This window comes from Sorex fumeus, unplaced genomic scaffold (genome assembly GCF_029834395.1).
Source record: "Sorex fumeus unplaced genomic scaffold, SorFum_2.1 ptg000063l, whole genome shotgun sequence".
Taxonomy (NCBI): Eukaryota; Metazoa; Chordata; class Mammalia; order Eulipotyphla; family Soricidae; genus Sorex; species Sorex fumeus.
The window spans coordinates 28,959,631-28,976,725 of NW_026606120.1; the positions used below are offsets into that span (position 1 = coordinate 28,959,631).

Genomic DNA, 17,095 nt, shown 5'->3' on the forward strand with positions numbered 1-17,095 from the left:
GCAGACCCAGGACCTTGCCTGTAGACTGGTTAGACCCCTAAGACCACACCATTTATCTCTACTTGCTACATATACATACATCATCATCACCATTATCACCATAATCATCATCATCATCGAAAGACAGAGTGCATATGCCATTTCAGGAAGGCAAGAAAATGTTTAAGCTTTGAGCTATTGGTAGTACAGCAGTTAGGGCATTTGCCTTGTTCGCAGCTGACCCAGCTTCAATCCCGGCATTCCATATAGTCCCCTGAGAACCATGAGGAGTTAACTCTTGAGTACAGAATCAGGAGTAACCCTTGAGCATTACTGACTGTGGTTCAAACACCAAAAAAGAAAATGGAATGTTTATAGGAATAGTAATGTAATTGTGGACAAGTGAAAAGAAAAGCAACTGAAAAAGCATTGAAAGCAAGAGATACTGCCTGTTAAGATAAGCCACTGATGCTCTTCTCAACATAAAGTGTTCAGTGAAAAAAAAATGACAAAGATAAAATCCATTATTACTTTAAAAGAGAAATGTACACATTACATACTCATCAAAAAAGTAAACTGTGAAGCCCTGGTGATTTGTTATCTGTCTGACACACACAGAGAGATAGACAGACAGACAGAAAGACAGAGACAGAGAGAGAAAGAGAACATTGTCTCTAACAGCTCATGTTTACTGAATGACAGCTAGCACCACAGCTCCAAAGCAAAGCAAATGGGAAATTCTGGGTTTCAGACACTCAGCTTTAATCTTCCTTATGCCACCTAAACCAAGGAACTAGCTAATACATTCTGCCAAAGTAATATCAAGTTAATGGCAAATCCCCATCAAAGAGCTTTTTGAGGTTTGAAGTCAGTACCCCTGAAGTTGTTTGCAGAATATGGAAGGAGATGCTAATTTCAGGGGATCAAAGGGAATCTCTAAATATCAGGTGTCCTAGCTATGGAAGTCTGAGCTCATTTAAGAGATCCAAGAAACAAAAGGGTGGAAAAAACTGACTAATGCAAAGCAGGAAAAAAATATGGATGCAAACACAACACCTTCCCCAGTTTAATAGCCCATGGAAATAGAAACACCAAAATATAGACAAAGTTTGGTAAACAGTGAAACTTTGGGGATTGGGAAGGTTTAGAATTACTCTCATATCTATAAGGAAGTTGCTTGTGCTAACCTCACCTTCAGAAATCACATTATCTATGGATAACCAAAGTGATAATGTTAGCATTTTCAATAACTCACTATACCCACAAAGCCTGTCCCTGCAATAATAAAACCTTAATTTCTTCTGATGAGTATACTCCCTCCTTTCTACAACACTACCCAAATATTTTACTTTGAAAGTATAATTCTGGTAAAATTCCTTTACTCCCTCCCTCCCTCCCTCCCTCCCTCCCTCCCTCCCTCCCAGCCTCCCTCCCTCCCTCCCTCCCTCCCTCCCTCCATCTCTCCCTTCGTCCCTTGTCCCTTTCTTCCTTCCTTCCTTCTTTCCTTTATTCTAATACCTAGGTATCCTCTAGACAGCCAGAAAACATCTTCATTTTCCCAAGGTCCAGTTTTCTTTGATCTCTAAAGCAGTGCAATTATCACTATACTAAACTCATTTGGTTGGTGTGGTATTCAAGTGAAAATGTCTGTAGGAGTGTGGTTGTTAGTATGTGATACATTGTGAATTCTACATGTGGTAGATATTATAATTACATACTTATGCCAAACTAATGCTTGACTCAGATACAGAATAAGGTATGAGGAAGTGTGAATGATCAACCTGACCTGAACCTAAAATGAAAAGTTGTTCCCTGAGGCTGGAGCAATAATACAGCAGATAAGGCATTTGCCTTGCATGCAGCAAATCCAGGTTCAATCTCTGGCACCACATATGGTCTAGAAAGCTCAACAAGACTGATCCCTGACACATAGCCAGGAGTAAGTCTTGAGTATTGCCTGTTATTATCCAAACCTGAAGGGAAAAAAACCCAATCTTATTATGATGCAAGTTAGTCTACATTTTTTCAGTTTTCTAAAGATATTTCTTTAAAAATAGTGTGATTTCTACTAACTTAAGAAATAACAGTATATTTTGTATCTTGAAAATAGCAACTTGAGGATAGATTTTGTCAAATACTCCAATGTTCGTGACTTTTCTAGTTTTTTTTTATTATCAGTGGAAATCAGCAGGTAGAATATACAGAGGATGTTCTAAAGTTTAGAGTAAATTAAGTTACATGGCTGTACAGAAAGCATGTAATGAGGGGGTGCAAATAGAATGTAGACACTGTGGGGTCCACATATCACATGGGCATCTGGGCCTGCGACACCCACTCCCACAAGTGTCCTTACAGTGTCAGAAAATAGCAACCAGCTTTTAAGTTAACTTCTATTGTCAATTTGAACTTTGTTAATTTTGTGAACATGCACTCTGGGAAACTTTAGACATCTATGTCTCTAAACTTCTGATTAGGTATCTGAACTCAACTCTAAAAGAACAGCAGTATTATCAAAGATATCCATTCAGTCCAGTTCTACACACACAGATATTTAAAAGACTGAAAAGATCAATTATGGAGCAGTGGGTAAAGAAAAAAAACATGATGTACTGTTTTTAGTATCTACATTATAAAGCATAATTCCCAAAAGAGAGGAAGAGAGGAAGAAAGAAGAAGAAGAAAGAAGAAGAGGAAGGAAGAGGAGGGGGGAGGATAAGGGGGAGGAGGAGAATGAGGGGGGTAAAGAGGAAGAAAGGAAGAAGAAGAAAGAGGAGGAAGAAGAAAATGCTTGCCATAGAGGCAGGCTGGGTGCAGGGGTGGCGGTGACAGGAGGGAAACTGGAGACATTGGTGGTGGAAAATGCACACTGGTGGAGGGATGGGTGCTGGAACATTTTGTGACTGAAACCCGATCATGAACAGCTTTGTGAATGAATATTTCATGTGATCCAAGTTAAAATAAATAAACAAGTATGATAATCAAAGGACATAGATCAACAAGGGTTTTCAGTTTGGTTTTTGTAATGTCCTGCTGGGCTGGAGCGATAGCACAGCAGGTAAGGGCGTTTGTCTTGCAGGCAGCCAACATGGCCGACCCGAGTTCAATTCCTCGGCCCCTCTCAGAGAGCCCGGCAAGCTACCGAGGGTATCTAGTCCACTTGGCAAAGCCTGGCAAGCTACCCGTGACATATTCGATATGCCAAACACAGTAACAACAAGTTTCACGAAGGAGACGTTACTGTGCCTGCTCGAGCAAATCGATGAACAACGGAAGGACCGTGACCGTGATCTCAGTGAACAATATCCTGCTAACATGGAGTTAGCATGGTAACATAGCCATTTGGGTATAGCCATCACTCACTGTATGCACATCCGTATACTTCAATCCGCATCCCGATCCTGCCCTTAGGGTTCCAGGCCACGGGAAGGAAGTGCAGAAATCTGGCTTGAAAGGGAGAATGGAGTCTGTATTGCACCACGCTGTCTGCATTTGAGTTTCCTGGAAAGCCCTTGGAGAAAAAAAATGATCAATATAGATAGATCATCTTTACATTGTTACCCCACTTGACAGTAAACAGCAGGTGCTCCACTTTATCAAAATGCAGAACTGTCCTGTTTTAAAGGAATTTTGCTAACGTTTAACCTGGAAAATGACAATTTCTCCTCAGGAAAGTGACAACCTCTTCTCAGAGGGTGGATCAATAATCTTCATCAAGATTTTTCTATTTGAAGACTATTTTAAATTTCAGTGCTACATTAAATGAGCTACAAAACGTCTACCTTCAAAAGCTGCTATTAGAAAGGCGCTCATCTCCTAAACCCATTCTCTGATTCCAAAGCAAGTCAATGCAACCATATGGACGCTCTCCATCTTTTCCTCCTCTTTCTTTATATTATCTTAGGGTTTTTTTCACATTTAAAATGACTATTTTTTGCTTTTTGTTTATTTGTATAAATATTCTTACTAAAGCATCATGACTTACAAATTTACTGATAGTTGTGTTTTAGGCACACACTAATTCAATAGCAGTCCCTCCACCAGTCTCAGCCTCCCTCCACCAGTGCTCCCATATTCCTCCCCATCCCAATCCCCACTTTACCCCTACCTGTCAGCTGTCAGCGTGACAGGAATATTGCAAAGTTTCACTGGTTACTGCTTAGGTATCATGTCTTCAGTTTTTTTAAAAAAAAATATGGAACGCTTTATGATTTTGCACGTAATCTTTTTGCAGGGGCCATGCTAATCTTCTTTGTATCGTTCCAAATTTATTATATGTGCTACCGAAGCGAGCATATGTCTTCAGTTTTAATGAATCTGTGTTTTGGAAATCTGGCTATACCCCTCCCCCATATCATCGGTATAAAAAAGCCCTGATGCCTATTCACAGATAAGTCCATTTCACAGATAAGTGACATCATCCTGTGTTTGTCTTTCTTCTTCTGGCTTATGATTATCTTCCAGTTCCATGTTTTTTTTTTGTTTTTTTTTTAAGGTTACAGTCCTTTCCTTTATTGGATTGCCAAATTTAAAAAATGGAAAGTAAAGCAATCATTAAGTGGTTCAGGTAAAGAAAACATCTTGACCTGAGTGACCCATCAGGTCTACTATGACTTGCCCTAAAATTCCTCCCAGAAAAAGCTTCTGGTATTTCAGTATTTTTTTATCCTGACTCTATTAAAACCATCTAGACCGTATGGGTCAACCACCTATGAGCACAGTTCTCCGCAAACCTATTATTATGTACATTGTTCACAGTTTGATCTCTCACTAGAGCAGATTTCTCTACAGAGGCAGCGCTCTGGGACCCATTAAGGTAGGCATTTCAAGCAAGGCGTTTCTTTTTTCAGATTTGGTATTAGTCTGAACTTATCTGAGTTCCCCAGAGTACTACCACAAGAGCTGGTCACTGATAGAAATTTTGTCATTCACTTTGGAAGGTCTTTCTTTAGAACAGGTCATTTTTGTTAAGAACCCCAAAAGACGCTCCAAGCTCCTGTTTTTGCCCCATTCAGGAGAAACATACAAATTTCCCCCGAGTCTGGCTTCACTGATGACTAAGTCAGAATTCTGATGGCTTGTTTCGCTCTTGCCGAGCTTTCTCCTCATTGTGGGTTTTCTGAAGTCCAGAGGGCTGTGCATCCGGCCCGAGGCCCAGATGACCTTGAGGATACTGGAAAAGCTGCCCTCGGTATGAATTCCCTTAGAATGGAAATGGGGATGCACTCCAGAAAGCTCACACTCATTGCCTCGGAAGGGTTCTCATCTCGGAATCCCGAGCCCCTTGGAGGTGCTCAAGTATGAACTCAACTAACGCTTTACCAAAACTCGGGGCATCTGTACGGTTTCTCACTGGAGTGACTAGTAAGGGGTCCTGTCAGGCAGCTCTGCGCAAACCATCTCACTGCCTCCAACTGCAGATTCTCTGGTCCCCACTCAGGTCTGAGGTCTGAGGAAAGTCTGAGATTTACCTAAGCGTTTTCTTTCCATCTTAATGAGTCTTAAACATGTACATTAAAAAAATAATAATAAGGGGGCTGGTGCGATAGCACAGTGGGTAAGGCGTTTGCCTTGTATGCGGCTGACCCGGGTTCGATTCCCAGCATCCCACGTGGTCCCCTGAGCACCGCCAGGAGTAACCCCTGTGCATGGCCAGGTGTGACCCCAAAAGCAAACAAACAGGCAAAAAAAATAAAAAATAATAATAATAATAAAATTTCAGTCTGGTCAAGACATCTGCGAGGCGTCCGCCGCATGCGGGGGGCTCAGCTCAAGGCCTTTTTCACCCACGTGACACAGGTAGGGTTTGTCACCGGCGTGGCCCGCGGGATGTGGACCGAGCCCCGCAGCCTGGTGGCAGCCTTTGTCGCAGGCGCTGTACCTGCACCGCAGCTCCTCGGTCTGAGTCCGCATTTTCTGCTGCGCCACGAAGTCCATGCCCAGGAGGAAGCTGCGTCGCAGGCCGCCCACTGGTGCGGCTTCTCGTCCACGTGGATCCGCTGTCGGACGATGAGGTCGGGGCCGCGGCCGAAACCCGGGTCGTGCTCCAGGCACCGGAAGGCGTGCGTGTGCGTGGCCTGGTGCCGGATGAGGTTGGCACTGCGCGTGAAGCAACGCATGCACTCCAGACACTTGTAGGGCTTCTCGCCCGTGTGCACCCGCTGGTGCACGATCAGGTCCGACTTCTGGCCGAAGCACTTCTCGCACGCGCCGCACTTGTAGGGCTTCTCGCCCGTGTGGACCCGCTTGTGCACGATGAAGGCCGAGCGGTGCCGGTAGCTCTTGTCGCACTTGGTGCACTTGTAGGGCCTCTCCCCCATGTGGGTCCGCTGGTGGCTGATCAGGTCCGACTTCCCGCTGAACGCCTTCTCGCACTCCAGACACTTGAAGGGCTTCTCGCCCGTGTGCGTCCTCCGGTGCCGGATGAGGTTGGTGCTGCGACTGAAGCACTTGTCACACTCGCTGCACAGGTACGGCTTCTCGCCCCTGTGGCTCGGCTGGTGGACCAGCAGGTCCGAGCTCTGTCCGAAGTTCTTGCCGTAGACGTCACACATGTAGTATTTTTTCCCCGCGCGTCCTCTGGTGCCCCGACAGGGCCAAGTGGTGCCAGAAGCTCTTCTCGCATTTGCTGCATTTGTAGGGTTTCTCGTAGCCCTGGAGCCTCTGATGCGACAGGAGATCTGAGCCCTGGGGGAAGGTTTTCTCACACATATCACCGCGATAAGGTTTCTCCCCAGAGTGGGTTCGTTTGCATATAATAAGAGCTAAGTTTTCACAGAAGTTTTGCTCACGTTCAAGGCACTGGTATATCCCATCATCTATCCGAGTAATCTCATGTACCTGAATAAAAATCTTTTTACCCTTCTGAGGGCAAACATGATGGATTTTCTTTCTTTCTTTGAGTTCTCCGATTATACCTTTCTTTGGAAGCGCACATTTTCTAGGTCTCGCTCCTAGGGAGTTTCCCACGGGTCTTCCTGACCCATCGTTCTCGTCAAAGTCATTTTCTTGGTAAAGACTTGAAGAGACCTTCCAGTCATGAGAAATTTGTCTCCAGAGGTTTCCAGCATCATATACACTAATTCCTGCCAGCCCCAGAACTTAAGATGGATAAAAAGCAGTCTTCACTTCCTGGCCCTGAGAATTTGACTTCTCAAGGAAAAAACATTCCAGCAGCCGCCGGCGCCGCCCCGCGGCCTGGGCCGGCACTTCCGGTTACTCTCCGGACACTAGAAACTGGGCTTCCGAGCGGCCGCGGGCTCCGCGGAGGAGGATCTCCGGGGCCAGAAGGGAAAGGGAACCCGGGGCGGGACGGCGCGGCAGAGAGCCAGGCCCAGCTCCTCGGGCGCAGCGGTTCCAGGGCGCGCAGGCCGACACGCTGGCTCCCCGCGCCCTCGCAGCCCGCAGGGATGCGGCCGGCTCAGCCCCCCCGCCCCCCCCCCCCAGTTCCATGTTGTGGCAAATTGCATGACACATCAGATTAGGGTTAGATATCCAGGATATATAAAGTACTCACAAGGAACTTCTCCATCTTAGGCATTTAGCACATTGGTGGCTCTATGGTAAGAATTTTACATCAGAGAATTTGAGAGCTAGAAGAAATCTGAGTAATTTTCTAGTTCAAAATCCATAACTTAAAAATGAAAAGCCAAAATAAAAGTAAAAAGACTCCTTGAAGGTAGAAGAGATATTATTCAACAGAGTCAGGATTAGATCCTATGTCTCTGGTCATGAAACGTAATGTTTCCCTCTGATATTCAGATGGTCTCATATCACCAGTATTTAGGGGACACTTTGCAGAAACACCAACATCACCTGCCTCAAAAGACAGAGGTGTGTTTACTTAATTATAGTAATCTGACTCCATGCTAGAGAGGTCCAAAATGACACTGAGTTTTTATAGAAAATACATGGCTTCCGTCTCATAATTTTTAAAATTAGAAACAACTAAGGGGAAAGCAAATAAAAAGGATAATATATATACTTTATTTATAGATACATAAGTTTTTAATAATTTAATCAACAAAAGTTTAATTGACTTAAATTTCATCATCATTACATATGAAAGCAATAGCACAGCGGTAGGGCGTTTGCCTTGCACGCAGCCAACATGGCTGACCCAAGTTCGATTCCTCTGCCCCTCTCGGAGAGCCCGGCAAGCTACCGAGAGTATCTCACCCGCATGGCAGGGCCTGGCAAGCTACCCATGACGTATTCGATATGCCAGACACAGTAATAACAAAATCTCCAGTGGAGATGTTACTGGGCCCTCTCAAGCAAATTGATGAACAACGGGAGGACAGTGATTACATATAAAAATGAGAAGACATACAAACACAGGAAAAACACCAACACACACAGAATGAATTTTCTAGACTCTCCACCCCACTCACCCTGGAAAATATTTCTTTAGTAGTGTTTACTGAATTGTTTGGTCTGTGCTTTTGCCTGTGCTTTTATGTAAAAATTAGAGATGAATTTAAAGATATATTTGTTTTATAGGACAGTGACAGTGATTTGTTTTATAGCTACCTATTAGCAAATTAACACCCCCCAAATATCCACTCTTCTCCATTCTAGTAAACATTACCACCATATTACACCAGTAAAACAATGACTTGTTTTTAAGATGGGCAGAAAGTCACAACTGTCTATAAACAACAGCAGTCTTCTTTGTATACAAACATTTCAACCAGCTCCCTTTCCATTTTTCCTTCCACTGGAGAATCTGCTATAGTGTAAAGGTTGTTTTGCAGTAGCCAGAATATCAACCAGTTATTCCTGTTCCCAACATCTTATTTTATTTAGCTTTTTTTCATTTATTGATTCTGTGGTTTACAATACTATTAATAATGGCTTCTTGTGTGCATAATTCAAATACCACATCCATTATAACCGTACCCCCATCCTAAGAACACCAACACTCCTCCCCATCAAACCCTCCCCCCAAGTCGATTGTGAGAATCAGTTCTCCATTAAATTTGCACCTTTGTTGCTACCTTGCTGTATGTTTTTAATTCCCAAAATATTTGAGCAAGATCATTCTACTCAAAGTATTTTAGAAAATGGGCCCAAGATTCTTCCTTTAAAGCCTCATTTTTCTTTTGAAATTTGACATCACTGATTCTTCATCAACTACTTAACTGATTTTCCCAGATCATCAATGCATCTTGAAGTTGCAACATATTAGAATTAGAGCTAAAAGTTTTTAGAGTTAATTACACAAAATGTAAGAAAATTTGCCCCATTCAATGACCTGTTACATTATGCTCTGAAAAATAAACAAAAAAGAATGAATCCTTCAGTATGATGTCTCTTTTGAAATTTATGAAAAATTAGAAAGTATCTAAGTTCTATGAACTTTATGGAACGTATATTCAAAACAAATTTAGGATTATTTTGACGTACTTTAACTCCAAAATCTCTTGTCTTATCTCACAGTTTCAATATCCAGAAACATAAAGGTGTTCACAAAATAGTACTTCATTTAGTAGTAATGAAATTAGAAAATCAGAGTCAATACTTCCTCATGTTTATTTGCACTAGGAGGACAAACTCACTTATCTTTAAGCAATTGATACAAATAGCTGGTTATAAAGATATAAAAACAGCCCACAGACTGAGAAAAATTATTTATCCAATACTCATCTGATATGGGTTGTTAATATCGATATCAAAAGCACTGGTAGAAATTTACAAGAACAAAACATACAATGCTCTCAAACAATGGTAAGAAGAAATGAACAGAAACTTCCTGAAAGAAGAAATACAAATGGCCAGAAGACACATGAAAAAATGCTCTACATCTCTACTATTCGGGGAGATGCAAATCAAAGCAACAATGAGATGTCATCTCACACCACAAAAACTGGCACACATCAAAAAGAGCAAGAGCAATTATTGCTGGCATAGATGTCAGGAGAAAAGTACATTCCTTCATAGTGGGTGGGAATGCCAACTGGTCCAACCATTTTGGAAAACAATATGGGCCTTCCTCAAAAAACTAGAAACTGTTCTCCTGAGTGATCTTCGCTCAATTGTTTAAGGATGGTTAATAATGGCTCTTAGACCAAATGAAGGGTGTTTGGAGGATCCTCCCAGGAGGGGAGATGCATGTTGAAAGTAGACTATGGACTGAACATGTTTGCCACTCAAAGCCTCTTTTGCACACCACAACACCCCAAAGGAGAGAGAGAACACAGGGGATTGCCCTGCCACAGAGGCAGGGTAAGATGGGAGGGATGGGGTGGGAGGGATATTATCCATGGTGGTGGAAAATGGGCACTGGTGGAGGGATGGGTATTTGATCATTGTATAATCGAAACCCAAGCACAAAAAATTGTAAATCTACAACTGTACCTCATGGTGTTTCACTAAAAATAATTAAAAAAAAAAGATTTACAGCCAACTTATCTGATGAAACCTTCAGGTCTGAAGACAGTGATGGGATATAGTGAAAACACTCAATGAAATAAATGCCTCACCAAAAATAAAAAAAAAATAATGGCTCTTAGGTCAGATGTCTAGGAATAAGAATCCATTTGTGAGGATCCAACTGTTCATCTGTGCCAGGCTACTGAGTGTCTCCACGGCAGTGTTCTGGTATGTGCAAAATGAAGTAGAGATGCTGACTGAAGGGGATAGAAAACAGGCTCCAGTGTAAAAGACACCTAGGGAAGAGCTCCTTTCCTTAATATTCCACAGAGCCGCAGGTTGGTATAACTGTGATATTACTCTGAAACATCTGGGGATGAAGAGCTTCAGAAAGAAACCTATACATAAATATACATTTTCTCTAATTAATCTGTCCTTTTTTTCTGTTCATGTTTGCAAGTTCCCAGTCATTGAAGCAAAGATGTTTGTTTGGGGGGGTCACATGTAATTTAGGTGTTATTGTCTGTGTGTTCAGGGGTCACTACTGGCATTACCTGAAAACCATATGTTGTGGTGGGTAAGGATTCAGCGTTCACTGCATGCAAGACTAGTGCCTTAACCCCTGTACCATATATCTCTGGCCAGGATGCAGATCTGCATGTGGAGATTGCCCTTAAGTGAAGGAATTAGACAAAGCAGGTTCCTATTTCTACCTGAAAGTTCTATATACTATTAATTATTCTCTTATTGATATGAAGGAGTAACTCTTTATGCAACAATCCAAATCAACATCTTTTTTTAATTCAATCAGCGTGAGATACAATTACAAAACTTTCATGTTTGAGTTTTAGTTATACAATGATCGAACACCTATCCTTCCACCAGTGCACATTCTTCACTACCAATGTCCCTTTCCAACCCTTCCTGCCTCTATGGCAAACAATTTCCCCTCTACTCTCTCTCTCTACTTTCAGGCATTGTGGTTTGCAATATGGCCAAATCAACATCTTATAGTACTTTATCACTGTGGATAAAATTTTATTTGCTTAAATTAGTGGAATCTATATTCACTAAAATATTTTGTACTCACTTTAGAGGCATCTAAGAAATGAATCCAAGAAAGGAGAAGAGAAAAAAATAGTATCTAATTATTCATCAAAGAGGTTTGATGATATTCCATGCTGGAAATGAAGGTCAGGTCTTATTATCAGCTCATTTCAAACATCATGACATGACTTTGGTCACCTAAATCTGACTCAATGCAAGGAAGAGCTTATTGATGTCGCACTACTTATAAAGCAACGTTCCTTTTAATCATTTCCCTTCTAGATTATTTTAGAGACATTAAAGAAAGTTTTAGGAGAAAATCCCCTAATTTATTATAATAGATATTCTCAAGTTCTATCACAAAGCTTAGAAATATTTTAGAAATGTAACTAGGATATTAGTATCATGCACTTCATCTACTTCATGTACAATGTTATCTATAAATTAGTAAAGGAAGGGATTTATCTCCAGTTGTAAAAATGTTTAAAAGGCAAGTGTTGAAAAGTCATGATTGAAGTCTAACACAGGCGTATGCAGATGAGCTGTAAAGGATTGTTGGATGAACACCAATAACTTTTGAAACACTGGACAAACCACAACGTAGGATTGAGATTTACCACAAGTAGACTTTTTAAAATTATTATTATTGAATCACTGTGAGAACAGTTACAAAGCTTTCAGGCTTAAGTCTCGGTCATACAATGATCAAACACCCATCCCTTCAGTAGTGCACATGTTCCACCACCAAGAACCCCAGTATACCCCCCATCCCACCCCTCCATGCCTGTGTGGCAGATGATTTCCACTTTACTCTCTCTCTCTCTACTTTGATTACATTCAATTTTTCAACAAAAGACCCACCATTATTATTTGGAATTTTCCCCTAACAATCAAACCTCCTGAAAAGGCACTGTAGCACTGTCCTCCCGTTGTTCATCGATTTGCTCAAGCAGGCACCAGTAATGTCTCACAACAAATTGTGAGAATTGTCGTTACTGTTTTTGGCATAACAAATACATCACGGGTAGCTTGCCAGGCTTTGCTGTGTGGGCGAAATACTCTCGGTAGCTTGCCGGGCTCTCCGAGAGGGGTGGAAGAATCGAACCCAGGTTGGCCGTGTGCAAGGTAAATGCCCTACCTGCTGTGCTATCGCTCCAGCCCTCTGAAAAGGCATCATTAGATAATTTGTTTTCTATTGCTGATAATGAAGAGCATATGATGTCGCGTGGCCACGCAATTTTGTATTTCTGATATTTTAGTAAATAAATCTGGAGGGATTTCTGCCAGAAGCCAATGGATTATGAGATTAGTTTGTGTGTCTCTGGGATCATGGCCATTCCAGGAGTTGGTAGAGTCATTTGTGGGCAGCAACTCGGGGTCTAGTCAGGGCAGAAGGAAGGGCCATTTCCGCCCCCATATCCCGTAAGGCCTGGTGTGTCTTGTCACTGCAGACTCATACCCCTCTGTCAACAGGCTCTGAAAGATGGTGCCACTAAGGGGAAAATGCGGAAGGGACAACGCCCTTTCCTACCCGGGGTGGCAGGGGCCGTAGCCTAATTCACAGTGCAAAAGCATTTCTGCCTGAAGCATCTGTGTTCCAACAAATATCCATTTTAAGTTTGCTTGTATTTCTTCTCTAGAGTATCTAGGGAGCAGCCTAGGTATTCAGAAATAGAACATGAGTCTCCAAAGCTGTTGGATCCTAGTAGCCTCTTTCTGAAAGTTAACCATACTTTGCTCTAGGTCAAGGGCTCTGATCCTTCTATTAATCCAACAATCTTTATTGAACCACAGTTGCAGGCAATTGTGAATAAGACAGCAGGGGAGAAGAACAAAGGCAACAGTTGCCTTTCTCAGAACTGCTAACATTTCAGCCTAACGCACTTCTATCTGAGCACAGTTGGTACCCAGAGAGAAAGGGAAATGCTCATCTCTGGCAGTTTGAGAATGTGACAGAACATTTTGTTTGGCGGCCTTATTCTTTTGCTTCTGACTGGTTCTGTGGAAAGAACATAAAACATCTAGAAGGCCTACAACAGGATAAGTGGTTTCTATGTGATTTCTGAAAGTGTTTTGTTTTTACAATATCTCACTTTTATTGTACAGCTGTCTATGCCATGAGTACATTTCAGAAAAAAATCTTAAGTGAGCATTCAAAGAGAGCAATAAAAACATATTGTAGTGAGATCAAGTGGGTATTTGAACAATTTATAATTACATTTCCAAATATAAAATGCTTTATTCCTCACGAGTTGGGCTTGTTAGGAATCAGATAAATTCATGAATGTGCTCAATTTCCATTATGTTTTTCTCAGGGGCTATTTCTCTGAAAATGCTTAAAGCTGCTTAATTGAAGATATTTTAGGAAAAATACCTTGACCATCCTGCAATTTTTATAAAAACCACTTAAAATGATTTTAGAACTGATGAAGGATTTTCCTGTTATTGGTCTGTGAAGACAATTTTTATTCTATATATTTTAATACACAACATTTTGAAAATAACTATAGTGGGGTAGATGTCTATACAGGAATGACATTTTCCATACAAAACCTGTTTCTCAAAGATAAATTAGGAACAGAGGGAGAGTCAGTGTCCTTTTTTTTCTCCATTTGGACTAGCCTGTCTTATCAATGAACACGAATCCCATCACGCAAAAGAGTCTGGGCCTAGAACCTACAATCACTTCTAAACTGGACCCTTTGACCCAGGAACTACAATAGTTTTCCACAGAGTGTTCTACCAGGGCCCTGTGATTCCTGGGCAAGCAAGAATTTTCTTGCTGAACGGCATCTTAAAATCAAGAACTTTAAGATCTGATCCAATAGTAAAATCAATAGACAGAAACCAATAAAACATGGTCTTGAAAATTAATTAAAATACAGGACTAGGGGGTCTTTCAGGGGTCAGAGGTAGATGCTTGGCATAGCTTTTTTGGTTTTTTGCTTTTTGGGTCACACCCAGCAACACTCAGGGGTTACTCCTGGCTTTGCACTCAGGAATTACTCCTGGAGGTGCTCCGGGGACCATGTGGGATTCTAGGAACCAAACCCGGGTCAGCCGAGTGCAAGGCAAATTCCCTACTCACTGTGCTATCACTCCAGCCCCTTGGCATACCTTTGTATGGAATAATAGGTATAGATGAAAAAATTTACCATGAGAGGCTGGAGTAATAGTACAGCAGGTAGGGTGTTTTACTTGCACAACGCTGACCAGGGTTAAATCTCAGAATCCCATATGATCCCTTGTGCCCCACCAGGAGTGATTCTTGAGTGCGAAGTCAGAAGCAAGCACTGAGCACGATGTGTGTGGCCCAAAACAGGAAAGAAGGGAGGGAGGAAGGGAGGGAGGGAGGGAGGGAGGGAGGGAGGGAGGGAGAGATGGCTGGGTTCTGGAGGTTTTAGGTTGTAAGGGCTCTGCTTGGGGCAGGGAGGGAAACTCAACCCGCCCCTCTTCAAGGGGGTCCTGGTGAAGACATCCTGGCACGGGGGCAGGAGACTGCATTGCTCTCTTCCGGGAGCTTTGTGTTATGGAACAAAGCAGAACCCCAGCAGGTGAAAACCTCCAGAATCCAGCCAGAGCCATGCTCAAAACCACTTTCCACATGTTCAGACGAGCCTCACGCATGTAGAATATGGCAGAGGAATCCAGGTATGCGGGACCTATGGCTGAGATCTCCAAGCCTGCTCGGATTGGTCCTGAGACTCCTCCGCCCAGATCCCCAGTTTTCCACTAGTTTGGCCGTCACACCCACAAACTGACCCTGGTGCCATATAATCTCATCAATGGCCAAGATCCAGAGTATCATTTAATAGTATAAAAAGCCCATGAAAGAGTAAGGAATATAACTGTCACTTTCCAAAAATCAGCAAGGAGAGAAATTGCTATCAGTTAGATCTGGGAAGTGGAACCTTTTGAACCAGTCCACATGACAGAGGCATTAGTGAATGAGTACTGGGTTAGTTCCCATGCCTCCTCCCCAAAACGTGGATGCCACTAAGGTTTAAGATGGATTCGGTACATGCAAAAAGACAGGAATAAGAAGATGTTGCTTGTATGCTGCTTAAGAGCACAGCACCAAGGGTGTCACTGATGTTATTGTGAGCAGAAGCCAGGAGTGCTGTGCTCAAACACTCCCTGTGAATGGCCCGCATAAGGCACACTAAGTGTCTTAATGCCCCAGCAAGAACCTGCAATGTCAATCCCATCCCACCTGACTGCCTTTCCCTAGACAAAGTCAAGGCATTTCGGTGGGCATGAGAAATAGAAATACTACTTACATGAATCTGAGGGAAATCAGAAGTCTTTGTTGGAAATGCAAAATGAGGCTGCCTCTGTAGAAAGCAGCCTTTGAGGGTCTTACAAAAAGGGAATATAGAACTGACATAAAATCCATCAGTTATACTTTTATGTACTGTAGAAATCAAAACAGGATCACAGAGATTCTTGTACACTACAGCATCATTCACCAAGTCAAGAGGAAGGTGAAAGGCATGCATGAATTTCTAGCAACGCATTGATTCAAAGGCATGCAGTATTCACTGGATGAACAGGTACCGGAGTCCATTGAGTCTACAAAAAACACCACAAACTGGGTAGCTTATGAATAACAGGAATTTGCTGCTTGCAGTTCTGGAGGATACAATTCTGAGATAAGGTTGACAATATGATTTTTGAAGGTATTGTCATACCCTTTTAATGGTGTTTTAGCTTATAATAATGATTTGTAACAATGCCTTATAAACTAAGAAACTAGCACATAAGTATGGAACACATCTATATGCTTCATATAATGACATGTATTTCTCTATGCATAGTTTTAAATTCTTCGATGTTTCTTGCAGTCTTATAATTGTTATAGAAGTAACACTGGTTTATCAAATTACATATATTTTAGATGTACATCATTATAATTTGACATGTCATCACCAAGTTTCTATCCACAACCATATAGCTAGTTAATCACCATCCTTCTCTTCTGCTCTCTATGTCCAAGAGTTCAATTAGTTTTAGTTTGACCATTTCTTTATTTTGTGTCTTTTTAGTTTATGTAAGAGTGAAATCATGTCATTTTTTATCTCTTTCTCAATTATTCCACTTAGCATAATACACTCAAGGTCCATATATTAATGGAAATGGAAATATTTCACCTTTTTTTATTAGCTAAATAGAATACCATTGCATATATATATAATTTGCGTGTATGTGTATATATATACAGATATATGCCACATTTATTTATCCATCAATGAATACTGATTTCCCCCAGCGCTATAGCTATTGCAATGAACATAATGATGCATGCACCTTTCAGAATTGTTGTTTTAGTATTGTAAGGATGAATAGAGTGGATAGTTTTCATGTTCATTGATAGCACTTTAATGCTAAAATATTTTAATTTCTCTAATCCATCAATATTTTATTTTATTGTCTAGTTCTTGATTTCAGAGAACCAGGCAGGCTACCTAGAGTATTGCAGACACTACCACAGAGCAGTCTGGCAAGCTCCCCATGGTGTATTCCATATGCCAAAACCCAGCAACAATGATGCGTCTCATTCCCCTGACCCTGGAAGAGCCTCCAAAGTGGCACTTGCTAAAATCTCAGGGCTAGGACAAATGGAGACGTTACTGGTCGATGAACAATGATGAACAATAGGGTGGCAGTGATACAGTGATAGATTCTGGATTCCACCATT

At 41.8% G+C, this 17,095-nt stretch overlaps 1 protein-coding gene, 1 non-coding gene and 1 pseudogene across 2 annotated transcripts in view; all 3 read right to left on the reverse strand.

Annotated features, from left to right (window-relative positions):
* LOC130034976 (contactin-associated protein-like 3) overlaps positions 1-5,313 on the reverse strand; it is a 104,195-nt gene extending 98,882 nt beyond the window's left edge. Inside the window, exons 1-3 of the mRNA XM_056126471.1 lie at positions 5,299-5,313; positions 4,909-5,178; positions 3,340-3,487 (exon numbers count right to left, since the gene is read on the reverse strand). Of these exons, the coding sequence (XP_055982446.1) occupies positions 3,340-3,487; positions 4,909-5,178; positions 5,299-5,313 (433 nt within the window). The remainder of the gene's footprint in view (positions 1-3,339; positions 3,488-4,908; positions 5,179-5,298) is intronic.
* Positions 4,166-4,272, reverse strand: LOC130036271 (U6 spliceosomal RNA). Its single transcript, XR_008794324.1, has one exon. It is a non-coding gene; the product is annotated as a U6 spliceosomal RNA (small nuclear RNA).
* A 390-nt stretch (positions 5,314-5,703) lies between the features above and the next one.
* On the reverse strand, positions 5,704-6,913 carry LOC130035680 (zinc finger protein 322-like; annotated as a pseudogene).
* Positions 6,914-17,095: the final 10,182 nt, after the last annotated feature.